Genomic DNA, 25,845 nt, shown 5'->3' on the forward strand with positions numbered 1-25,845 from the left:
TGTCATTAGAAATCTCAGAATTCCAGACTAATTAATATTCTTTCCTCAAAGATTCTACAGAGTTTAGGGCATGCTTGAATATTTTTAAAGGGTGTGTATTTTTTAATTTTACAAGTGAAGTATATGATGAACCCAGTATTTTAAAGGCTCATCATGTCTCTGAGAATAACATCAAACTGCAATGTATTCTGTACTTTCAAAGTGGCTATAACCATTTCAGAGCCGTCATGGGATGGAAACCAAATACAGCAGCTTTCTGAAGTAAAGCCACAAGAACTTATGTTATGCATTAATGGAGAAAGGGGGAAAAGCATTGAATAAACAAGCATTTCTGATGGTTTAATTGGGGGGCTAGGTTAGCATTTTCTTCTTTCTGCAATGAAATCAAAATTGCCCATCAGTTTGAACCATGCAAATTGCTGCATACAGGCTCAGCTGGGCTTTCAGCTTATTTTGATAACCAAATAAATTTCAAACAGTTGCTAAGGAAACTAAAGAATTCTTTGTGCGAGTTATTGCATTGAAAAGAACCAAAAAAGGTAGAGGGAGGGGGAGAATGTTGGTTGATTAGGAATTTAGACTCCATATGGATAAATCTCAGTTCAAGAAAATAAAGACTGTGAATTTGGGAAGTGCATGGGATCTTAGTTCTTCCAACTCTCCCTTATTTTTGACTGAGCTAGCCAATCATTTCAGCAATTTGTTGAGAAAATTCTTTTAGACATGATTGTTTATTTCCAGAACATTGCTCTGGGAAGCCTGAATCTGTATGTCTTTGTAAAGAAAATGACGGTTACCAGTAGAATCTGCCTTGTGAAGCTTGTGCTGTTGGGGGTCCCTAATTCTGAGTTAAGCTCTTTGTACTTTGTTAAGCCTCTGGGGCACTCACTCATTGTATAGTGTCCTTAGGAATATTTTGAGATAGTTTCCCTTTAACTTTGGGGTCTATGTGTGGATCCTAGTTCATAAAAACTGTCAATTTTTTGTATCCCAGGATGGCAGGAAGTGCTCCAGTGAGCCTTGGATCTTCCTGGTCTAGCCTTGGTATCTAGCCTTCTAAGACTGTGAATTAAATCAGATCTTTACTCTTAAAGAGGGTTAATATACTCTGCTACCATTGAAAAGACCTTTGAAGAGTTTTAATTAATAATTTATCAATTTGATGTTCTGAGAAGCCATATTCTAATAAATAAAGAGGCACCCCAAATGGCTTCATCTCTGAATGGTTTCTTTCGCATTCTGAGCCTCAGTATATACATTTTAATAATGTGAGGATTAAGTGTACCAATATATGTAAAAATGCCCGGTACATAGTTGGAATTTAATGAATGATAGATAATACCATTAGTACTGCTACCTCTATCTTTACTGCTATTGCTACTACTGATATTTGTTATTATTATTGTGTTCCAGAACATAGGTACGGATAAAAAGAGTTATATACACAGGACTTTTCACCTCCACCTGCCTCTACCCTCTGCCCCCTCTCCCTACACCACCACTGGTGGGTATTGCCATGTCGTAGAATATTTTCTATCCTGGTGCTCACATACTGGTGCTCAGAATTAAGACTGAAGACTCTTAGGTTATAAGATCTGGAGAAAGACAGTAAGGGTTTCTGAAAGACAGAAAAGGATGAAGGTGGTTTCACTCTGACTTAGCCCAGCCAGTGTCATGCCTCTTTCCCTCCAGCCACAGGTACTCGGCAGGCTCCAGGTCCCTCCTCCTAGAAACTTTCATCTCATCCCTAGTCAATGTGGGGACCACTGGGCACTGATGGGAAAGAATGATAAAGGTTAAATTTCCAAGATGGGCATGGTCTTTTCCCCTCTCAAATTTTTCCTTAAAAGACTAGGGCCATGGCCCCTTCCCTAAGGATCTGGACAGGGTGACTTCTAGGCCTCGCTTTTGAACCTAAGCTCCAGATTCTAAGCTCCATCATAGAAACTGCATGAAAATAAGCTCAAGACTCCTAATTCCTAATTCTTTCAGCCAAGAAAGTCAGGGTCCTGGTGGGGTGCTGTGCCCTAGACCAGAATTTACTGTTTTTATAACATGATATACACACCAAATATAAATTTTGTAAATTTTTTTGTTCCCATTTTGGCCAGCTTTCGTGAAATAGTTGAGTGCTAGAAAAGACTATTCCCTTTTTGCCACTCCTCTGGGGGTAAGAGCCAATTTATGTATGCCTCTTGGGCCTGCAGACCTCTGGAGAGTCTCTGGACTTGACCTCTGCCCTGTGAAACTAAAAGCTTGGCTAATTCAATAGCTGTCTCTGAAAAACATGCTCACTGGAGGGGAAATGAACACTACAGGGCTCTCCAACAGCATGCCAAAAAGTGGGAGAAGTTTTCATTCTTTATTCTCAGACACAGGAATTATTTGAATGCAGACAATTCTCAAATCCCATCAGCTCTGACTCCCACCCACTCACAAAGGAGATGAGGTCTTGGAATTAGGAGTCTCCGGCTTATTTTTATGCAGTTTCTAGGAGTAAAAAGCTCAGAACTCATCCTGCTTTTGTGCCATAACTCCCTCTTAGTTCTGCTTCCCTAACAGAATTATAGGCTGAAGGGTAAACTGTTTTTCTACCTGGACTATAAAAGGATTGTGGAATTAGGAACCCCAAAGTCAGATAAGGAAGAATGTGAAAATGATTCTCTTCCATCTTAATGCTTTGTGAATTTGGCTTCTGTCTTTGAACTTTGAACCACAGTGTGGTGGCTTGCATGTGTCTGCATTTTCAAGGTAAAAGTCTGGGGCACATTCCTTCCATTAAGGAATTAAATGCAAGCTCTTTCCCATGCTAATGACAGAATACTACTGGTACTTTTACTGAGAGCGTGCGTTTTAACTTTTCTGTTGGCATATTTTTAATTAAAATAACATTTAACGGTTTGAAGCTAAAAACCTGATGTTTCTGCCTAGGAGTTTATAAGGGAATGATAACATATGGAGAAGTTTAACATATAAATTGAATTTTATTATTTCAAACAGTAAAATATTTTATGACTACAACAATGCCCTGCCAAGCTCCATTTCAGCATCAAATGTGCTTTGTAAGGAATCTTACAAAGCTGGGGGAGGAAAAAAAGACACTTTAATTTCTTATTCCCCAAATGCTTTTTATAAAAAGTTCCCACAAATGTGTTTTCTTTACAGATGGATTCTTGGTCTTGAAAGTGCCTCTTCCAGCATCTCTAGCAACACAACAAACCTTGAAACTAGGATGCCCAGGGGGTGCTTTCTGATGACAAATAAGATGGAGCCTGTTGACTTGATTTTGGCTTGTTCATGTCCTAAGGGTGGTCTTCTAATGCCCCGTTCTCTCCTCCTGCCCCCTGCCAACTCCTCGGAGGGCTGATGTCTGGCAGGAAGTTAGGGTTTATATTTTTCACTTGTGAGTGTGTTTAATTACTATGTAGAGGAAGTTTGATAAGCAGCCTTCCTTCCTGGCACTTGAGGTGCCCCCAGAAAGCTGTCACTCTCTTGATTGGTGACAGAATTGGGCGAGAGATCTTATTCTCAACCAGCCCCCACTCCTGTGGCCTGCAGGGTTGGCGGCCTGAGTTGAAATCTAAGTATGTGAAAAGTTTTGTGCCTAAACTTGAAAAATCTCCCCAGCTTTACCCACCTTCAGCACAATGATACTCATTGCCCTACATCCCAGACAAAGAAGCGTTTTTCAGAAGTGTTTTCTCTGTTCAGATGTACCCTCTTCCTCATCCACCCCCATCCCTACCCCTGCTCCCAACACAACCCCTCATCCACATGTCTGAGCCCCAGAATTGGTCTCTCAGATCCTAGTGAACTTGAAAAATACCTGACTCCGCTCAGGTCATGCTTCCCACTGCTAGGGAAACCATTCTAAGTTGAAAAATTAACAGCACCTCATTCCCTCTATCTTTTCTTTTTTAGCATGCATGCTTTTACACACACGCGGGTGCTCAGACGTGCAGAGTTATTCTCATATGACTGCAAGTGATTATTTTTAGGATCAAAATATATCTTAACAAGCTCTAGAATTATGCAGTAAACAGATGGCCCTTGGAGAGGACCCATTCTGCTTTGGAAGAATGCATATTTTTAGCAGAACAATTTGAGCATCGTTGGGGAAAAAAAATGTTCTGGACATTCTAACTCCTCAATGGGGGAGTCTAGGGCAGGGAGTGGGCTGGCCCTGGAATGTTGCAGAGAAGAGGTGGGAGGCAGAGGAGAGCCCTGCTCCTTCAGATACTCTGATCCCTGGTTCCACTTGTGGCTAACGGTGATGTTTTTGTCTTCCCTTCCCTGTGTCTTGGTAGGAAAGCCCAGTAGTTTCTTTCCAGAGGACAGTTTTATAGACTCTGGAGAAATCGACGTGGGGAGACGGGCTTCCCAGAAGATTCCTCCTGGCACTTTCTGGAGATCTCAGGTGTTCATAGACCATCCTGTGCATCTGAAATTCAATGTGTCTCTGGGAAAGGCGGCTCTGGTTGGCATTTATGGCAGAAAAGGCCTTCCTCCATCACACACACAGGTAAACCAGAACCCTATGTACCCTTCTCCTCTCCAGGGGCTCCCACCTCAAATCTTAACCAAAGTCAAGAAACCTGATGCTGAAACTTGGATCCCTGAGCTTGGAGGGAGTTTCACAAATTTTATAGTCCATTCATCCATTTGCCCTCTCTCAGACCCTGCCTTTCAGATGAGTAGGGCTGTATCCTTGGAGCTTTTTAAGAGGAAGGAATTCTAGGGAATCTCTCAATAGCCTTTTTACTAGTACCCAGTCTCCTAAGTTAAATTATCCAGGAAATGCAATCCAGAGAGCACAGCATGCACCTTGGAGTCAAACGGACCTGGGTTTGAATCCTCTCATTATCAGCTGTGTAACCTCGAGCCTGTAACATCCTCTTGGAACAAGTTTCCTAGTCTAGCAGATGCTGCTAACAATACCCACTGCGCAGGGCTGCTGTGAACAGTGGATAACCACATCTAGAAGACAGCTAGTGCAGGACCTGGCTCAGAATAAAGGTTCCTCGCCTCATCTCTTGCATCCCTTCTCTCCTTCAGGGTTTCACATTTACCCGGACACAGGTGCACCAGAAAACCTTTAAAACTCAAGCAGGATGACTGACACTTAGCCAGTCATGATGGGTGACAAGCAGACTTGCGTGAGGTCCTCCCTGCCCTGGGCTTGGAGTAACATGAGTCACAGGCGTCCTCAGACATTCCCTGGCCAAATGTAGCCTTTGTGACCCCCAGCAGGTACTTAATTTCTAGGTAAAAGCTAGATAGAGACATCTGCTAAGGACGGAGTTGCAGAATAGTAGAGAGAGCCTGGACCCCTGATTTCTTTATTTACTGGTCCTGGGTTTCCTGTCCCTAGACATTGTCACATGAGACAGGATAAATACCCTTTTTTTTTTCTTAAAAGATAGATAGGTAGACAGTTGCTCGGTTTGCTCACCAGCAGGACTTCACCACCTGCCTGTTGTTAGCACCGCGTGACTATCTTCCCTCGAGTTTCTCATGCTAGCAGGCTTGGATCAATTGGAAATTGTATTATTTGACACAGCATGTAATTATTGATGGAGTTTTGTGCTAATCCAGTTTAGTTCCCCTAAAACCGCTCCCTGAAACTGGAGCACTGAGAAAGGATCGTTGACAAAGGGAAGATAGATATAAATCAAATTTTCCTTTGCACTTGACTGACATTTAAGGCACACCCAGTGAGTGCTCCGGGCCCCATCCTAGATCCCCAGGGTTCCCTCCCGCCATCCCCTGCGTGGAGTTGGAGGAGTTCAGTCATAAAGTGACTGGGTTTCTAATCACATGCCCATCAGAAAAGCATAGCTTAAAAAAAATTTTTTAAAAAAGCATGGCTGTCCTGATTGATGTAGAGGTGTAGAGTCAGCCAGAGGAAGACTCTCCACACCCCAAATTACAGCCAACTGGCACTTAAAAATAATCTACTAATTCTGCTGCCCTCACCAGCGGATCAGGAGATTCCCACCTTGCAAAATGGGGTCTGGGAAGGAGTTGGAGTGGGTTGGTCAACCTCCGCATCGCTTTGGCCTCTCTTGCCTGTTTCATCTGTGTTTCCCTGCGTCCTCCCTGGGAGAAGCCTGAAGAACTTAGAATGGTGGTGAAGCAGGTCCGCTGCTAATTATGCTCTCTTTGTGCTTCAGTTTGACTTTGTGGAGCTGCTGGATGGAAGGAGGCTCCTGACCCAGGAGGCACGGAGCCTGGAGGGACCCCAGCGCCAGTCTCGGGGAGCCATCCCCCCTTCTAGCCACGAGACCGGCTTCATCCAGTATTTGGATTCAGGAATCTGGCACCTGGCTTTCTATAATGACGGGAAGGAGTCTGAAGTGGTTTCCTTTCTCACTACTGCCATCGGTAAGGAACCTCCGCCGCTCTGGGGCACGTGGGGTATTGTCTCCCTGGATGAGGGGACACCAGGGGTCTTAGGGGTTGAAGCTGACAGCGGGATGTATACTGTCCAGGGCTGCAGAGGCCAGCTGGATCCAGCATGAGGCCATCTTGACCGGGCTTGCTGGACAAAGGGTAGGAGTGAGATGCGGGGAAATGAAGGGAGTGGCAGGAGGAGCTGTAAGGCTGTGTGGGTGCCCAATACTACTGCCCACCATCCTTCTCTTTGATCAGTGGCCTGGTGTGCAGACCAGCTGCTTCATTTAAACACCGAAGGGTGAAACTGACAAGGAGACAGGAATTCTTGTCACTTCCCTCCAATACCGGTATCCATCCTCATAATCTATCTTGGTTCAAATCACTGACGTATTATTTGGATTTTTTTTTTATGTGTGATTTTGTTTGCTTGATTATTTTGCTTTTAGAGCCAATAACCCCTGGCAGATGAGAAAAAAAAAGAGATAGATAAAGGCTTGGAGAGAGGGTGGGAATAGCCATGCAAAGGGCTGGATAAACAGTGTGCTCGGTCAGATGGGGGTTCTGTTGAGAACTGAGATACTGAGATGCCCTGAACTCTGGTGGACAGTGAGCCCCCATGATTTAAGTGAGCTCTCAGCCCCATCATCTCCCTTGCAGTGGAAGAGCTCTTGTTCAGAGCAAGCCCCTTGGCCACCCCAAAAGCCTGGGGGTGTCCCGGGAGCCTGGCATCCTTATTTTAAGGCATTTCTCTTCTGTACCCACATGCTGCTAAGAATTTGCCTCCTCATCAAACCACCATGATGTGATGTAGGATATGGTGGTCTCTGGTTCAGGTCAGAAAAAATTTTATCTGAGTTCATATAGAAGCTCACTGACATAGACTGGAGATAAAAATCCCCTACAGGAAAATAAAACTTCCAGAAGACAAAACTCTGCTAACCAGAACGCTTGGTGTTGAATTTTCTGCTGAATGAAAACTTCCATGAAGTTTTGAGTTCTCCTCAAAGCTCTCAGTCCTTGGCTGAGAGTCTATCTGATATGGGAAATGGAATTTGAATAAAAATCTCCAAATCTGGTCCTTAGTCCCTAAAACTCTTGCAAGACCCTGGTACTTCCATCTTAACAGCAGTAGCATTTTCAGGCCATTTTCCTCTTACTTGCAATTTTGCCCTTAGCATCAAGGCAGTGAATACCTTCCCATTAAATACAGTGAACAATGTATAAGATTCGACTGTGACTGCAGGCTCAACATTCTACCCTCTTGGCAAAATGAGGGAAGTGGGGCTGTATTGCGTGAGCCCTGGGGTAAGAAATAAGACTGTGCTGTCCTTGTTTTCCACCTGTCTGCCCTAGCTGCTGGTCGCTGAGTACCTGGAGGGCAAGGACTTGGACGTAATCTCCTTGCCCCAGCCCTCAGCCCAGCCCACACGGCGTCACTCAGCGCATGAGGGAGTTGGGGTGGGCTTCCCTCAGGCCCCCATTGGTAGTTGCCCAGTTTTGGCAGCTGCTGTGTTGTTGGTTTCCTCCGTTAATGCCTTCTTTTGAGGTGGAGTGGAAACTGTGCTCACTTCTGAATCCCCACCACTAATTTGTTTTTTCAGTTCAGTTCAGTTGCTCAGTTGTGTCCGACTGTTTGCGACCCCATGAATCGCAGCACGCCAGGCCTCCCTGTCCATCACCAACTCCCGGAGTTCACTCAGACTCATGTCCATCGAGTCAGTGATGCCATCCAGCCAGTTTTGGCCCTGCACAAATTCCAGGTCCTGGTTGCCTGAGGTTCTGGAATTTGGAGGCTCCAGCCTGGTGGTTAATGGTGACCTAAAGCCTCTCAGCACCCCTTTCCCCGTCATGGACGAGTCGGCCGTGGTCGGCCGTGGTCCTCACCATCAATTAGGCTGACACTCGGCAGGGTCTGCCCGGCTCCAGACTCTCTCTCTTTTCTCTTTCTGGACTCGGTAGCTTCAGATCAGAGACATGATTTTCAAGTCATTAGTGGTCCCTGAGTTATGGCTTCATAGTCTCATAGCCTGATTCCTCTTAGGCGCAGCATCACGCTTGCTCAGAACTAAGGTCTCCTCCAATCAGGATTCTATATTTTTAATAACTGAGCACAAATATGAAAGGATATTAATACAAACCCCCAAAGAAAACTACTTTTAATTAGGAAGTGCCTCTCAGAGAAATAAAATGTCGTACAGGTAGGTACCTTTGCCAACTCTTGGCTTGTCAGAACTTGCTGACCTCTTTTGCCATAATTAAGGAGACGGTCCTGCTTTTCCCTCTGGTTCTCCCATTCTCACCTAAATGATGAAATTTCTTCACCTTCCTTACCCTGTGATGCCTTTCAGAGCAGATAGGTGGTACCGTGCTTCTCAGAGTTTTGTGGCACCACCTGGCGTCTTGTTAAAATGCAGATTCTGCTTCAGTCAGTCTGGGTAGATGTTTAGAGTCTGCCTTTTTGGTGTTGTTTAATTGAAGTATAATTGCTTTACAATGCTGTGTTAGTTTCTACTGTACAACAAAGTGCATCCCCTGCCTGTACACATAGATCCTCTCCCTCCTGAGCTTCTCTCCCACCCCACCCCACCCCACCCATCTCGGTCACCGCAGGGCAGCGCCCTGAGCTCCCCGTGTCACACAGCAGGATCCCACCAGCGATCTGCTTTACACATGGCAGTGTATCTATGTCACTGCTACTCTCTCACTTTGTCCCACGCTCCCCTCCCCCATACTGTGTCTACATGTCCTTTTTCTATGTCTGTGTCTCTGCTTCTGCTCTGGAAATAGGTCTGTATGTGGTAAGTTGCATCAGTCGTGTCTGACTCTGTGACTGTATGGACTCTAGCCCACCAGGCTCCTCTGTCCGTAGGGATTTTTCAGGCAAGAATACTGGAGTGGGTTGCCATGCCCTCCTCCAGGGAATCTCCCTGACGCAAGGATCAAACCCACATCTCTTATGTCTCCCGCATTGGCAAGTGGGTTCTTTATCATCAGCGCCATCCGGGAGGTCCTGGCAACAGGTGCATCAGCACATTTTTCTAGATTCCACCTATATGCGTTAATATATGATCCTTGTTTTTCTCTTTGTACCTTACCTCACTCTATATGACTGACTCTAGGTCCACTCACATCTCTACAGATGACCCAACTTTGTTCTTTTTTTGGCTGAGTAATATTCCATTGTGTATATATAGCACATCTTCTTTATCCATTCCTCTGTGGATGGACATTCATGTTGCCTCCATGTCCTGCCTGTTGTAAACAGTGCTGCAATAAGCATTTGGGGTGCAGTGCCCAGTGAGATCCTGCTCATCTGTGGCCCACATTTTGAGTAACAAGGGGTTACAGTATCTCATGGAGGGGGTCTCAAATATTGTTGTGCAAAGCAGTCACCTGGGAAGCGAGTCTAAAATTCAGATTCCTGGGCCTTCCCCTAGTAGGCCTAAGGCAGAGCCCAGGTGATCCTGATTCTGGTGGGCAGTCTGTCAGCTTAGCTATGAAAACAAATACCTCCTGAGCTCTGCTTTCTCTTCCTTCCTTCTCCCACTGATCCATGTTAGCTCTGCGAATGTAGTCTGTCACGTCGCTTCTCTGAGCCTCATCTTCCTTATCTAGAAAGGGAAATAGTAATAGTGCTTGGCGGTCCCCGCTGTGACGATTGGAGACAGTGAATATACAGTGCCCAGTCCAGGCTTCCATGCATGGAAGTGGTTAACATTCTCTCCCCGGCTGCTTTCCCAGTCCACCTTTCTCTTGCTGCCTTGCTGACTTGTCTGTCTTCCTTCAAGCTACAGTGATTGTTTAATGAATACCTTTTCTTACTTTAATGCAGAAACAGACTGACTCCGATGTTGCTATTAATCCCTCTCTCCCTGAGACTCCCTGGCGTTGAGTCTCTGCTGTCTGTGGTCGTTACCTGTGGGCCGTGAGTTGTAATTTGTCTTGGCAGCTTAATTAAAAGTTTAGGTCTTGTTTTAGTGAAGTTATTATGGTCCCAGTATACAATTGTAACTCTCAGGTTTGCTTAACACACAGTCTGGAAAACGACCCTCCCTTCATTACATGCTGAAGTGCAGAGCTAGAATTTAAGAAGATTTGAGATGTCAGAATCCAGATTATTTATATCTGTTTGTAATTAAATAGCGGGAGAAATAATTGTGTTTAATTTAACAAATGGCTGTATTGTGTACGTTTTTGCTTTTCCCTCCATTTAATGCAATCCAGCTGATGATTTTATATTAGTTTATCTTTTGCCTTGAAAAAATTCTAAAAGCACTTTACAAATTGTGTATACAAATGTATACATATGGAGACACGCTGTTGACAGAGCCCCCTGTGAACTGGATGTGTTTCTGTCTGTCACACACACACAGGCACACAAACCACTGACACCAGGCAAGTTTTATAATAAGACATGGCAGCTGTTTTCAGAAAGACTGGCGTTTCCCTACATGCAGAGATGGATAATTTGAAGGCAATGTTTCTGCTCCTGTCTGGAGATAGGTAACCTTGCTGACCCCAAGTACTGAATGAAGTAGGAGGATTATTTGTTGTTGTTTAGTCGATAAGTTGTGTCTAACTGCGAACCCATGGACTGTAGCCCGCCAGGCTCCTCTGTTCATGGGATTTCCCAGGCAAGAATACTGGAGTGGGTTGTCACTTCCTTCTCCAGGGGATCTTCCTGACCCAGGGATCAAACCCATGTCTCTTGCGTCTTCAGTATTGGCAGGCAGATTTTTTATCACTGAGCCACCTGGTAAGCCCAGGGGAATTATACCAGTAGCTATAATTCACCATCACCATTTACACAGGACTTGAAATACTTTCTTGAAGCCCTGCAGTAACTCCATAAGGTGATTATTTTTATTTTCACCCCCTATTGTAGATGAGGGAGTTGAGATTCAGGCATGTTAAGAGGAAAGCTAGGACTTGAATTTGTATCTGTCTCACTCCACAGCGCATGATCTTCCTTCTTTAGCCATATGCCTCTTTTCCAAGATCAAGCCTCCTTTTTTGGATATTACACTTTTTTTCTATCTGTTCATTCAATAGACATTTAGAGAACGCCTACTGTGTTTTGCGGACCATGCTTAGCTTTTTTCTGTATGTGAGAAAGAACCTCACGAGAACTTTAGACAATTTGCCTTTTGATCTCACCTTTACAGATGAAGAAATTGAACCTCAGAGAATTTGATTGACTTGCCCAAAGTTATTAAGGGCAGAGCCAGGATGGAAACTTGGTCTCCAAATCCTGTGTTCTCTCCATGATGCCAGAGTGTCTTACTATTTGCTCTGATGCTATTAAATATTTTATTTCTATTTGTATTATATGGAATATGATTTCCCCTTTATTAACTCCCCTCCCCTTTATATAACTTTCCCTTTATTATTTATAACTTCCCCTTATTAATATAAGTATGCATCGTAAATCAACACAGGAAGCTTTCTTGAAAAGTCATTAAAAAGACAATGGAAAAAAATCTCACAACATCCAAAACTTAAAAAATAAAAACACCTCCATATGCATTGCTTGCAACCCTAAGACACGACAAGTCAGTGTTGCAGTGCTTCAGGTCTCCAGAGAGCATCTTATCTTTTCATTTTGGTTGATGCTGAAGCATAAGAGGACAGATCACCCTGACGTTGTGACAGTGTGAGCCAAGTTGAAAAATAACAGAGCTGCCCAACAGTGGATTAAGAAACCCAGAAAAAAGAAATGAGAATCACTGTTAGACAATATGCTGCTGCTAAGTCGCGTCAGTCGTGTCCGACTCTGTGCGACCCCATAGACGGCAGCCCACCAGGCTCCCCTGTCCCTGGGATTCTCCAGGCAAGAACACTGGAGTGGGTTGCCATTTCCTTCTCCAATGCATGAAAGTGAAAAATGAAAGTGAAGTCGCTCAGTCGTGTCTGACTCTTCACAACCCCATGGACTGCAGCCCACCAGGCTCCTCCGTCCATGGGATTTTCCAGGCAAGAGTACTGGAGTTGGGTGCCATTGCCTTCTCCGGTTGGACAATATAGACCCTGGTAATTTATGAGACACATGCCCTGGTCTTCCTGGTCTGAGGACATTAATGCTCATTAAAGAGGAGAGTCCTTTTGTTCAGGCCCAGGCAGCTGCTGCAAGTTGATCTATTCTGTGTCCAGGACTAGAAGCAAATGTCGCCCCCACTTCCTCCCTCCCTCCTTCCTGCCTTCCTTTCTTCATCTAGCAGTGATTGCATTCCCAAATGATCATGCGCTTTCCCAAGGCGGAGATACAGAGAAAGTATGAAGCAGACCTGGTGCTTGCCTTTGACATCCTCACAGGCTAGTTAGTGAGGCTGAGCGGAAGGCAAAGCTGCCTACATGCTGGGTTGGCCAGAAAATTTGTTCAGGTTTTTCTGGAAGATGTTATGGAAAACCCAAACGAACTTTTCGGCCAACCTAGTACCTGAGGAGGAGGGAAAAAGACTTGGTTCAGTCTCTACAGCATCCTAGGCAGCAAGGACTTTCTTATTAAGAAGAGCTTCAAAGCCCTTTGCATGATGCCTTCAGCAGGCTGGCCAGGAGGTCCAGGGTGGTTGCAGGCAGATCTGGACACTACAGCTGTTCATGTTCTCATCTGACCAGCGTTTGCTGGTTTGTCTTCTACATGCCATGTCCTGAGCAGGCATTGGTGTCCGTGGTATATTAAATAGCCATGCTTCTTACCCTCTGGAGTTTACAGACCTGCTTGAGACAGTGTAATGTAGACTAAGTTTAATTTCAACCATCCAGTATACATCTAAATATATAATTTGTTTTTGTTGTTTAGTTGCCAAGTCATGTTCGACTCCTTGTGACCCCACAGACTGTAGCCCGCCAGGTTCCTCTGTCCGTGGGATTTCCCAGGCAAAAATACTGGGGTGGGTTGCCATTTGTAAATGGTATACATTCACTGTGGTAGAGAAGAGAAGAGAGTGCCCTAAGGAAACAAATAAGGGACCTCATTGAGATGGCTGGAGCAGGGGTGGAAGGTTGTTGTTTAGATAAAGGTTTGGGGAGAAAATAGACCCAGCAGAGGGGAAAGCATGTGCAGAGGCCCTGGGACAGACACGAGCTGGGAGTTCAAGGAACTGTGATATGGTCACACATGGGATGTGGATCAGAGGGCTGAGTAGTATCAGGTAAGCCTGGAGAGATACTGCAGCCAGGTTGTATGGGCTTTAACACAGCATGTGAAGTTTCATTTTGTTTTGTATTTTAATTGATCCTGACAGTAAAACTCCCATGGACAGACCCTGGTAGGCTGCAGTCCATGGGGTCGTGAAGAGTCGGAGACGACTGAGCGACTTCACTTTCACTTTTCACTTTCATGCATTGAAGAAGGAAATGGCAACCCACTCTAGCGTTCTTGCCTGGAGAATCCCAAGGATGGAGGAGCCTGGTGGGCTGCCATCTACGGGGTCATACAGAGTCAGATACAACTGAAGCTACTTAGCAGCAGCAACAACAGTAGCAGGAAACCATTGTGGAATTTTGAGCTGGAGTGACCTAGTTTGATCTACATACTGGAAAGTTTCTCAAGCTGTAGAACTGGGACTCCGGTTAAGGGGCTGTGTCTGAGGTCTCAGCAGAGGCTCAGGCTGGTCTGGGCCAGGATGGAGGGCCTTGGAAATGGAGATAAATGAATCCTTTTGTGTTATTTACCTGCTCTTAGAGATTATTGGCAGACCCCAGCTGGTAGGATACTGTCTCCTAAGAGAAAAGATTAAGGCAAGAAGAGAAAAGGGTTTAGGAATGGTCTGTTTTAGGAGTGGACAGCCAGGAGAGCCAACCAGTCCATCCTAAAGGAAATCAGTCCTGAATATTCATCAGAAGGACTGATGCTGAAGCTGAAGCTCCAACACTTTGGCCACCTGATGCATATAGCCACCTCACTGGAAAAGACCCTGATTCTGGGAAAGAAAGAGAAGGGAAGAAGGAGAAGGGGACAACAGAAGATGAGATGGTTGGATGGCATCACCGATTCAATGGACATGAGTTTGAGCAAATTCCGGGAGATAATGAATGACAGGGAAGCCTGGTGTGCTGCAGTCCATGGGGTTGCAGAGTCAGTCATGACATACTCTGAACAACAACAACATTTTAGGCGTGAAGACAGGCAGCTGAGGAAAAGTGACTGGGAGAAACAGTGCGGTGAGGGCCAACAGAAAGAATTTAGATATATCCAGGCTCCTGCATGTCAGCATTTCAGCCTTCTTCCTCCACCCAGAGTCTCCATTTCACTTTTGGTTTATGCTTCTACCACTTTGGGATACAGCTGGCAGGAGCCTCCACAAACCTCTTCTTTATCTAAATCATACTTTTTAAAGGTAAGAAAACCAAGGCTTGGAGAAGTCACACGACTTGTCCCGGGTCACACAGCCACCAAGGGGCCAAGCCAAGATCGTAATGACAGCAGTCTGTTGACTGAGCCCTGACTCCATGCCAGGCACTGTACAGGATGTAGTATCAGTTCCCAAACACCCTGGAAGTTAGAGGACGTGCGTTTTCACATTATAGATAAAGAAACCGAAGCTCAGAGATCCGATGCTATTTGCCAAGATCTCATAAGTAGGAAATAGAGCTGGGTTAGCAAGCCAGAGCCCATGCTCTTTCTCTTACATTTTAGCAACCAGGTTTCTGGTGTGTGATGACGTCTGTGTGTGTCCTTATACACTCTCATAGTCAGAGAACCATCGAGGTAGCTGGGGTCTTAGACATCATGGCCTTTGCATCTCCTAGGCTCACAGGGTGCCTGCAGTGGGCTTACTGTCCAAGGCTACAGGGTTCTCATCTGCCTGGTCCTGAAAACTATCCTGATACTGTGCTCACTCCTGCTGAGGGAACCCCACTCCCACCCCCATTCAGGTGGGGTTTCCAATAGAAAATATTTCAGCAGCGATGGTTTAATTTTTATATAACAGATGATTAATTTTTGTGTTCTGAGAGCTCTCCTTTCCCTCATTTGATGAAGGCAGCTGCTCCTCCCCATATCGCCAGCTAGCTTTACCATTACAGACCAGTGGCCTTAAGAGGGTTCTTACACCTGGTACCCTTTCCTTTCACTTTTCGGAATGGCTGATAGGAGGGACATGATTAAATGCATGGCCTCCTGTTCTGTGGCACCCTCTGAGAAATAGCCCCCAACCAGGTCGACTAGACTCGGCATTGGTGTTAGATAGCTGAGGTTGTCACTGTGGCTGGAGAGACAGTGTGGTCCAGAAAAAGGCCAGAGGCTTTGGAGTGAAACAGACCTGGGTTTGAGTTCTGACTGCACTATCTATGAGCTGTCGGATGCTGGGTACATCTGAGCCTCACCTGTTGTTAGTAATAAAACCCACTTTAGAGAGTCTGACGGTGACATGAAGCTGGGTGATTCATGACAAATTCTCAGCACGTTTTTAAGTGTCTCTTAATTATTCAACATTTGCTGAACCTCAACTTGGTTAAGTGCTGGAGACTCATCAGTGAACAAAACAAGCTTTAGCCTCGAAGAGCCTGTAGTCCCCTGGGAGACCTGACCCTCTCATAAATAATTCCAACAGAATGTGGTCTGTGCCCACCGAGAGCTCTGGGCGAGCGCCCATGAGGGCAGAGAGGCAGGCAGCTACCTCTGCCAGGGGTGCAGAAGGAAGTTGGAGGCATAAAGGACTTACTGTGAGAAAAGTGCTTAGAGAGCTGGAAGGCAGTGTACAAATACTCAGTAATTTACCAACTTAGGGCTGGAGCCGAAGTGAGAACCAGAAAGGTATTCTGAAGAGTTACTCAAGAATAATAATAATAAAGGCGAAATGGTAACCACCTCTGCTCAGTGACAGACGTGGTCACTGTGGACCAGGCAGAAAACAACCACTGTTAGCTTTTAGAGATGAGAGGAAAGAGCCTTTGAGCAGTGACTCACAGGACACGGAGCCAGGTCTTCTGAATCCAATCTGAAGACTTCTCCTGGAGCCCAGATGTGGGCACAGGTCCCTGAACAAGGCAGACCCTCACCAGAGGGCCAATGAGTACCAAGTGAAAGGTCAAAGGTCACAGATACTTCTTGCCACCTAGAGCCTTCTTCTGTGGACATTAACTTCTGAACAGCTTGAAGGAAAGAAGGCACATCTGCCAGTTCAGGGCACTGCTAGGCACTTCACTGAAGAATGTTCTTTCTGTTTGGGGAAGTTCATGCATTTCATGGCTGCTGGATTCAGTAAAAGAAAGTGAAAGTCGCTCAGTCGTGTCTGACTCTTTGCAACCCCATGGACTATAGCAACTCTGAAATGGGTTCAAGTCTGCAGCCTTTCTGTGCTGGACCTTATTGCAGCTCAAAAATGGAAATGCGGGTTCCAGAACATTCCAATGCATTAACTGTTATTTCATTTTTTGAATAATTTTTAAAATTTTTGGTTGCACTGCATCTTCATTGCTGCATGGACTTTCTCTAGTTGCCGCAAGTGGGGGCTACTCTTTCTTGAGATGCTTGGGCTTCTTATTTCTGTGGTCTCTCTTGTTGTGGAGCACAGGCTCTAGGTGTACGGGCTTCAGTAGTTGGGGCTCATAGGCTTAGTTGCTCCTAGACATGCAGAATCTTCCAGGCCAGGGATCAAACCCGTGTCACCTACATTGGCAGGCAGATTCTTACCCAGTGTACCACCAGGGATGTCTAACCTGTTACTTGCTCTGATAAGTTCTGTCTTCTGATTCAGTACTGAAAGTGAAAGTGAAGTCGCTCAGTCATGTCCAACTCTTTGTGACCCCATAGACTGTAGCCTACAGGCTCCTCTGTCCATGGGATTTTTCCAGGTAATAGTACTGGAGTGGATTGCCATTTCCTTCTCCAGGGGATCTTCCCAACCCAGGGCTTGAACCCGGGTCTCTCGCATTGTAGACAGATGCTTTACCGTCTGAGCCAACAGGGAAGTCCCTGATTTAGTAGGAAGCCTCTCAAATGTCACATTCTAGGTTCAAGTTTTGTCAGTCTTTATAAATTCCTTCCTGCCTCTCTGAAAGGATTTGGCAAAATTCATGTTAACAGCTACTGTTTATCCACTGCATAGTATATCAAAGTATCATCCTGGATGTTTTAGATACACTGTTTCAGACCCTTTACAACAGGTATTTGTAAAAAATGCAAAGTAGGTATTTTTTCCTCCAGAGAAAAGTGGGATTTATCGTGTTTAGATGATGAGGCAGAAGTTTCATACCCAGTCAGCGAAACAGCGAGGGTTTGAATACAGGTCTCTCTGGCTGCGATGCCTCCACTTTTGCTCTTGTTCTCTGTCACTCAGGCGTTTGTCGTGAGAGGGCCTGGTGTATGCACTGGAGGTGGGCAGAGGGCATGGATGGGATGGTGCCTGGAGCCTCGAAAATGAGTTCAGGCCCAACCTGGAAAGAACTTTTTAGACCGGTTTGAAAGTCTGATTTTTGAAGGCAGTGAGAAGCACGAGATAGTTTGTAAGCAAAGATGTAACTTAATTTGTGCCATGGAGCCATCTCTGTGGCGGTGGTATATACAAATGGGTTACTTTCTCAGGCTAAAAGTAGGGAGACAAATTGGAAGACTGTTTCAGTATCCAGTACGGTTAGATGAGAGAGTAGGGCCTGAATTGGGCCAAATGCCTCTGTATTATATAAAAGAAAGGATATATTAAGGGACGTTATGGGCTGGAAGACACACAAGCTGGAATCAAGATTGCCGGGAGAAATATCAATAACCTCAGATATGCAGATGACACCACCCTTATGTCAGAAAGTGAAGAGGAACTAAAAACCTCTTGATGAAGGTGAAAGAGGAGAGTGAAAAAGTTGGCTTAAAACTCAACATTCAGAAAACGAAGATCATGGCATCCGGTCCCATCACTTCATGGAAAATAGATGGGGAAACAGTGGAAACAGTGTCAGACTTTATTTTTTTGGGCTCCAAAATCACTGCAGATGGTGACTGCAGCCATGAAATTAAAAGACGCTTACTCCTTGGAAGAAAAGATATGACCAACCTAGATAGCATATTGAAAAGCAGAGACATTACTTTGCCAACAAAGGTCCGTCTAGTCAAGGCTATGGTTTTTCCTGTGGTCATTTATGGATGTGATAGTTGGACTGTGAAGAAAGTTGATGTTTTTGAACTGTGGTGTTGGAGAAGACTCTTGAGAGTCCCTTGGACTGCAAGGAGATCCAACCAGTCCATTCTGAAGGAGATCAGCCCTGGGATTTCTTTGGAAGGAATGATGCCAAAGCTGAAACTCCAGTACTTTGGCCACCTCATGCGAAGAGTTGACTCATTGGAAAAGATTCTGATGCTGGGAGGGATTGGGGGCAGGAGGAGAAGGGGACGACAGAGGATGAGATGGCTGGATGGCGTCACTGACTCGATGGACGTGAGTCTCAGTGAACTCCAGGAGTTGGTAATGGACAGGGAGGCCTGGTGTGCTGCGATTCATGGGGTCGCAAAGAGTCGGACACGACTGAGCGACTGAACTGAACTGAACTGAACTGATGGACTAGTTTTCTTGACTACTTTACTGTCAGGGAGAGGCAGGAAGTGTCAGCCTTGGAGAATAGGTACCTAGTGATACCGTCAGTTAAATTAGGAAATAAAAAGGGGATGTGAGCTTGTTGGGAGAAGAAGTGGGAACATGGTCAGTGCACAGTAGATTGGAGCTGCTCATAGAATTTCCAAGTGGGGGTCAGTTTGCAGTTGGCCAGTGGTCAGATAAATAAATAGGTGTTGACTTGGGGCACCCCTGACCCAGAAACATGGACCCCACAGGTGCCTTGGTGTGAATATGAGAAGGCAGAGGCCCGAGGAGAAGGGAGTTTAGCATGGACCCCAACATTGAGCGGGTGGGCGGCGGAGAGAGAGACACAGAGATTTGCCTTCCAGAAAAGTTGGGGAGCTGATGACAGCAAACCGGTCCCTTGGGGGTCACTGGGAATTTCAGTGGCAGCGTTTCCACCCCCGTGCAGGTAAAAGCAGGGTCACCGCGAGTTCAGGAGCGAGCGAGCGGCGTGGAGGAGAAACGACCTCTTCTAGACAGAGCGGGGAAGGAGACGGATGGGAGTAACCTGAGGAGGAGGCAGGTTCAAGGCAAGGTTTACACAAGGCGGGGGGAGCCCGTGTTGTCAGCTGCGGGAAAGGAGCCAGGGGAGAAGGTGGGAGGCTCAGGAGAGAGGGGAGATGATGAAGGAAGGAAGCGGGGCAGGAGGCACCGAACGGACGGCAGACGCAGAAGGCTCATCCGAGAAGAGGCGGAGACACGCCTCTTCCGGTGGGAAGGAGAGGGCCGTGAAGACGAGACAAGGCTGCAGGTGGAGCTCAGTGGAGGGCAGGGCGGGAAGCCCTCTCTGGCCTGCGCTGTGTGTGTTCCCTTCCATGCCAATGCAGCCTCGCGGTGGCACTGCATCAAATCGGCTATATTGTATCACAGAGCAGGAACGAGGAGGGAGCGTGGCTTAGTGGTTAGAGATCGGATCTGAAGCCAGACAGCCTTGCTTGCATCCACATTTAGCAGTGTGACCCTGGGCAGGATTCATAACCCATCAGTGCCTCAGTTTCCTTATCTGACAAACGGTGATAATATTAATACCCACTAATACTCTCAGAAGAAACAATATTTGTTAAATACCAAGAACAGGGTGCGCCTCATTATCCGTGCTATACAAGGGTATGTCATTGTTATTGGCAATAATAGTCACTAATAGTTTTCAGTGCTTACAGGGTTCCAGGAGGGAGCTGTGTGTGGTACATGCATTATCTAACTTAAATTTTGTGACAATCTCAGGGAAGCAGGAGAAATGATTTGCTTAGCATAGATGAAGAAATAAGGTCCAGAGAAGTTGCCCACAGTCACACAGGAGTAAGGGCAGGGCGAGGGTTTGAATCTAGAACAATCAGACTCCAAATCTACACTCTTTCTGCACAGGCTTCTCTACACTTTGCTTGGGTCCCATTTCCTGTGGCAACAAGTAAGCAGCGGAGGCTCCGCTCGAAGGACAGTGCAGCGTGTGTGTGTTGTTAGGTCTTAGTGTTCGTCTGGGCCAAATACTTTGCACCTAAGGCTCTCTCCTGAGGGAAGGAGCTCTCTTTTCTCCACAGTCAAGCACAGGCTTAAGTGAATGCAAATCTAACAGAGGTTTGGGAGGGTTTCTTGCTGCTTAAACAGAGCAGAGGACCTTCTGTTGAAATGACAGGACTGTGAGTGTTATATGAAGGGTTATAAAAAAAAGTGCAGGCCAGAAACCTCTGCACATCTGGTTTCACTTTGAGTAGCTGCTTGTTCATGCCTTTATCTGAGCGGCATTCGTGTTCAGGGCTAATAGAAGCACGGTTTGTTTCATTCCTGGTTCACATTACATGTCAGCCACATTTTTTATTTTCATTTGTGTCATAGGCCAAGGAATCCATGCACGAGTGCAAGGAATAGGCGGTATATTTTAGAAAAGTGAGAAAAAGTCCTCGGCACTAGGGTGACATTTTTCACAAATAGAGTTTGAGTTTTCTCAACCCTACAAATGCAAGCCATTCCTTAGGAAGCTTTCATTTGGGAAATTGTGCCACTGTGTCTCAGTCTTTTAAATGACTGAGGGGCAAAGTGAATCTCTCTGAAGTTTTCATAGGTGCCAGGTAGTACACTAAGCACAGTTTATTTGCATTAACTCATTTTAATTCCCATAACCCACCTATCCGTTGGACTGCAAGGAGATCAAACCAGTCGATCCTAAAGGAAATCAGTCCTAAATATTGGAAGGACTGATGCTAAAGCTGAAACTCCAATACTTTGGCCACCTGATGTGAAGAACTGACTCATTGGAAAAGCCCCCAATGCTGGGAAGGATTGAAGGTGCGAGGAGAAGGGGATGACAGGATGAGATGGTTGGATGGCATCACCGACTCAGTGGACATGAGTTTGAGTAAACTCCGGGAGCTGGTGATAGACAGGGAAGCCTGGTGTGCTGCAGTCCATGGGGTCACAAAGAGTTGAACACAACTGAGCAACTGAACTGAACTGAACCCACCTGTGCCATCAGAGTCATTATCCCCATTTTCCAGATGAGGCAGCAGATTGCGTTCAAGGTCACCTAGAATCAGAGCTAAGATTCAGATCCATGTATATTTCATTCACACTTACTTTGCAAATTTCCAACACTTTTTGAATACACTGTGCTGAGGTTTGCCTTTTGTGTTCAATAAATGATAAAAATACCCCTGATCATGATACTAGGTCATAATGATATTAAAAAAAGAAAGACAAAAAAAAAAAAATACTTAGTGTAATAAAGAACATTGATTTCACATCAAAAGTCAGTGCTTCCTTGTTAAATATTAGACAGATTCCTTTTAAAGCTAGTAATAAGGGCATATCTATTAGCATTATTTTAGAAGTTCTGGCTTAAGTGATGGAAGCAACCTAGATGTCCATCAGCAGGTGAATGGATAAGAAAGCTATGGTACATATACACAATGGAGTATTACTCAGCCATTAAAAAGAATACATTTGAATCAGTTCTAATGAGGTGGATGAAACTGGAGCCTATTATACAGAGTGAAGTAAGCCAGAAGGAAAAACACCAATACAGTATACTAACGCATATATATGGAATTTAGAAAGAGGGTGACAATAACCCTGTGTACGAGACAGCAAAAGAGACACTGATGTATAGAACAGTCTTATGGACTCTGTGGGAGAGGGAGAAGGTGGGAAGATTTGGGAGAATGGCATTGAAACATGTAAAATACCATGTATGAAACGAGATGCCAGTCCAGGTTCAATGCACGATACTAGATGCTTGGGGCTGGTGCACTGGGATGACCCAGAGGGATGGTATGGGGAGGGGGGAGGAGGAGGGTTCAGGATGGGGAACACATGTATACCTGTGGCGGATTCATTTTGATATTTGGCAAAACTAATACAATTATGTAAAGTTTAAAAATAAAATAAAATTAAAAAAAAATAACAAGAAAGAGACCTATGAAAGATATAGCAGGTGTAGGGAGAAACAGAAATCATCATCCTAAAAGCTGAGAAAATGACACTAAGAACCAGAAATAATAATAAAAGGAAATTGCAATGAAAAAAAAAACAGAAAAAAGAGACAAAGACAAAGCTCTCATTATTTGTAAAGGGTGTGTTTGTGTTCCCAAAGAATACAAGAACATCAGTCAAAAAACTAATAAGAATTCAGAGTTTGTAACTGGGGTACCAGAGAAGGCAATGGCACCCCACTCCGGTACTCTTGCCTGGAGAATCCCATGGACAGAGGAGCCTGGTGCACTGCGGTCCATGGGGTCGCTAAAAGTCAGACATGACTGAGCGACTTCACTTTCACTTTTCACTTTCACTTTTCACTTTCATGCACTGGAGAAGGAAATGGCAACCCACTCCAGTGTTCTTGCCTGGAGAATCCCAGGGACGGGGGAGCCTGCTGGGCTGCCATCTGTGGGGTCGCACAGAGTCGGACACGACTGAAGCAACTTAGCAGCAGCAGCAGCAGCAGCAACTGGGGTACAAAAAAGCTTTTCAAAAGTCAATAGATTTCCCATATACTTGCCATAACCAGTTATGAAATATAATGAAAAATGTCCCAGTCAAAAAAAATCAATAAAAATTAAAACATCATCTTAATGAGAATTATATGTGACCTATGTGACAAAAACTGTGAAATTCTATTGAGGGCTATAAAACAGGACATGAATAATTAGGAAATATAACATGTTCCTAGATGAGAAGGTGAACTACTCTAAATCTGTCAATTTATAGGCTTAATGAAATGCCAAACAGAATCCTAAAGGGAATTTGGGAGATTTGATTGAAGGGTTTAAGACTTCACCTGGAATAAAAAACAGATGAGAGTATGAAAGAGATTCCAAAAAGAATAATGAAAGGGCACTCATCTTTAGAGATATTAACATGCCCTAAATCTAAAATAAAAGATCTTAGGAGTCGAACAGATTTGTGAAATAAAATTGCCTAGAAATAGTACCAGTTATATGTAAAATTTTAGTGTGCGAGGAAAAAAACAAAAAAACAAAAGAACTTCAAATTAATGGAGAAGGAAATGCTTGGTCAATTAATGTTGTTGGAATAACTTTAAAAAAATATCAGTTTCAACCAGAGGCTACCAAGTGGCGTTTAAAGGGATGGACATGCTCAGTAGACCCAGAAGAAGATTTTTATCTGCAGTGTTGGCTCAGGATTTAAAATTTGGATGATATCCTGTGAAACTATAGGTTTATGGCTTACCTTGAAAAGTTAGAAGGCCAAATCTCCTGCAGGAACAAGCCTCTGCCCCTCAAATACTGTCTTTCCACCCCAGTCTCCACTTCCCTCTTTCTCTTCTGCCTGACCTGCTTTACTTCTTTAACTTACCTGCCTGGACCCTGGGAAGAATTTGAGTTTTTACCCTCTGATTCAGACTTCATCTCACACCATATGCCAAAATAAATTCCAGATGGATTAAAGAGGTAAATATTTAAAAGTCAAACTCAAAGAGGGTAAAACCCAATATTTGCATATCTCTGGCTTAAGAAGGACTTCTAAGCTTAAAAAGTCAGTGAAGAAATCACAAAGGAAAAAGACTAGCAAATGTTCACATAAAAATGTAAAACTTCTATATGTGTTATAAGACCTCAATATAAGAAGAAAAATGGGGAAATACTTGCAGTAAAAATGAGAGACCAAGGAAGGGTTAATATGTATATATATTAAGATGCATATGCTATGAAAAAATTATGATTTCATAGATATATGGCTAAAACTCCTGTAGGAAAGCTTCCAAAAATATATGTTGGATTGTTTAGATAGTTCTCTTGGGTTTTTCTATAATATGGTCGAGAAAAACCCAAATGAACTTTTTGGCCACCCAGTAGTATACTATCAACATATGTGAAATATTTTTAACCTAATTAGTAATCTAAAAAGGGCAAATTAAAATAATTTTGCATCTTTTTTACCTAATAAATTAGGAAATCCCCCAAATAAGTTAATACCCAGCCCCAAAAGGACTGCAATGAAACTGTGCCCACTTATATTACTACCTTCATGGTAAATCAGTACAACCCTTTGGAAAAGCATATGAAGGTTTCGTATTAAATCATAAAAATAGTCCTATTTTCAACTTCTGAGAGTCTTTCTTAGAAGACTAGGGAAAAAATGGCTTTCTTGTCTCAGCACTGCTTACAATTGTGAAAATTTAGGAGAAAATCCAATGTCTAATAATAAGAAAACATATAAGAAAATTATGCAGTATTCACTTAATATTATTCAGCCATTAAAAATTATCAAGACTATGAAACATGGGGAAATGCTTGTAATTTTCAGCCCCACAAATTAGACATGGAAGTTATGTTTACAAAATGAACACATATATTAATAACAGTGCAGTTTGGCTAATCCTGGTAGCTCAGTCTGCCTGCAGTGCAGGAGACCTAGGTTCAATTCCTGGGTTGGGAAGATTCCCCTGGAGAAGAAAAAGGAAACCCACTCCATTACTCTTGCTGGGAAAATCCCATGGATGGAGGAGCCTGGCTGGCTACAGCCCATGGAGTTCCAAGAGTCAGACACGACTTAGTGACTAAGCCACCACCACAGTTTAGCAGCAGAATTTGGACTTGAACTCAAGTCTTTCAACACTGAGACCACAGCTATTGCCACCTGCCTACTTCCTGATTTGGAACCAACACAGTAACAGTTCAGTTGCTCAGTCCTGTCCGACTGTGACCCCATGGGCTGCAGCATGCCAGGCCTCCCTGTCCATCACCAACTCCCAGGGTTTACTCAAAGTCATGTCCATTGAGTCCGTGATGCCTTCCAACCATCTCATCTTCTGTCATCCCCTTCTCCTCATGCCTTCAATCTTTCCCAGCATCAGGGTTTTTTCGAATGAGTCAGTTATTCGCATCAGGTGGCCAAAGTATTGGAGTTTCAAGCTTCAGCATCAGTCCTTCCAATGAATATTCAGGACTGATTTCCTTTAGGATGGACTGGTTGGATCTCCTTGCAGTCCAAGGGACTCTCAAGAGTCTTCTCCAACATCATAGTTCAAAAGCATCAGTTCTTCGGCACTCAGCTTTCTTCATAGTCGAACTCTCACATCTATACATGACCACTGGAAAAACCATAGCCTTGACTAGATGGACCTTTGTTGGCAAAGTAACGTCTCTGCTTTTTAATATGCTGTCTAAGTTGGTCATAACTTTTCTCCCAAGGAGTAAGCGTCTTTTAATTTCATGGCTGCAGTCACCATCTGCAGTGATTTTGGAGCCCAAAAAAATAAAGTCTGACACTGTTTCCACTGTTTCTCCATCTATTTGCCAAGAAGTGATGGGACCGGATGCCATGATCTTTGTTTTCTGAATGTTGAGCTTTAAGCCAACTTTTTCACTCTCCTCTTTGACTTTCATCAAGAGGCTTTTTAGTTCCTCTTCACTTTCTGCCATAAGGGTGGTGTCATCTGCAT

The 25,845-nt window shown here is 44.4% G+C and overlaps 1 protein-coding gene across 8 annotated transcripts in view; it reads left to right on the forward strand.

Moving 5' to 3' along the window:
- Window positions 1–25,845, forward strand: part of TENM4 (teneurin transmembrane protein 4) — an 851,321-nt gene that overhangs the window by 634,316 nt on the left and 191,160 nt on the right. For all 8 annotated transcript variants that reach the window (XM_015461146.3, XM_024987529.2, XM_015461143.3 and 5 more), the window contains 2 exons: window positions 4,308–4,522; window positions 6,174–6,384. In XM_015461146.3, the coding sequence (XP_015316632.2) occupies window positions 4,308–4,522; window positions 6,174–6,384 (426 nt within the window). The remainder of the gene's footprint in view (window positions 1–4,307; window positions 4,523–6,173; window positions 6,385–25,845) is intronic.

This window comes from Bos taurus, chromosome 29 (genome assembly GCF_002263795.3).
Source record: "Bos taurus isolate L1 Dominette 01449 registration number 42190680 breed Hereford chromosome 29, ARS-UCD2.0, whole genome shotgun sequence".
Lineage (NCBI taxonomy): Eukaryota > Metazoa > Chordata > Mammalia > Artiodactyla > Bovidae > Bos > Bos taurus.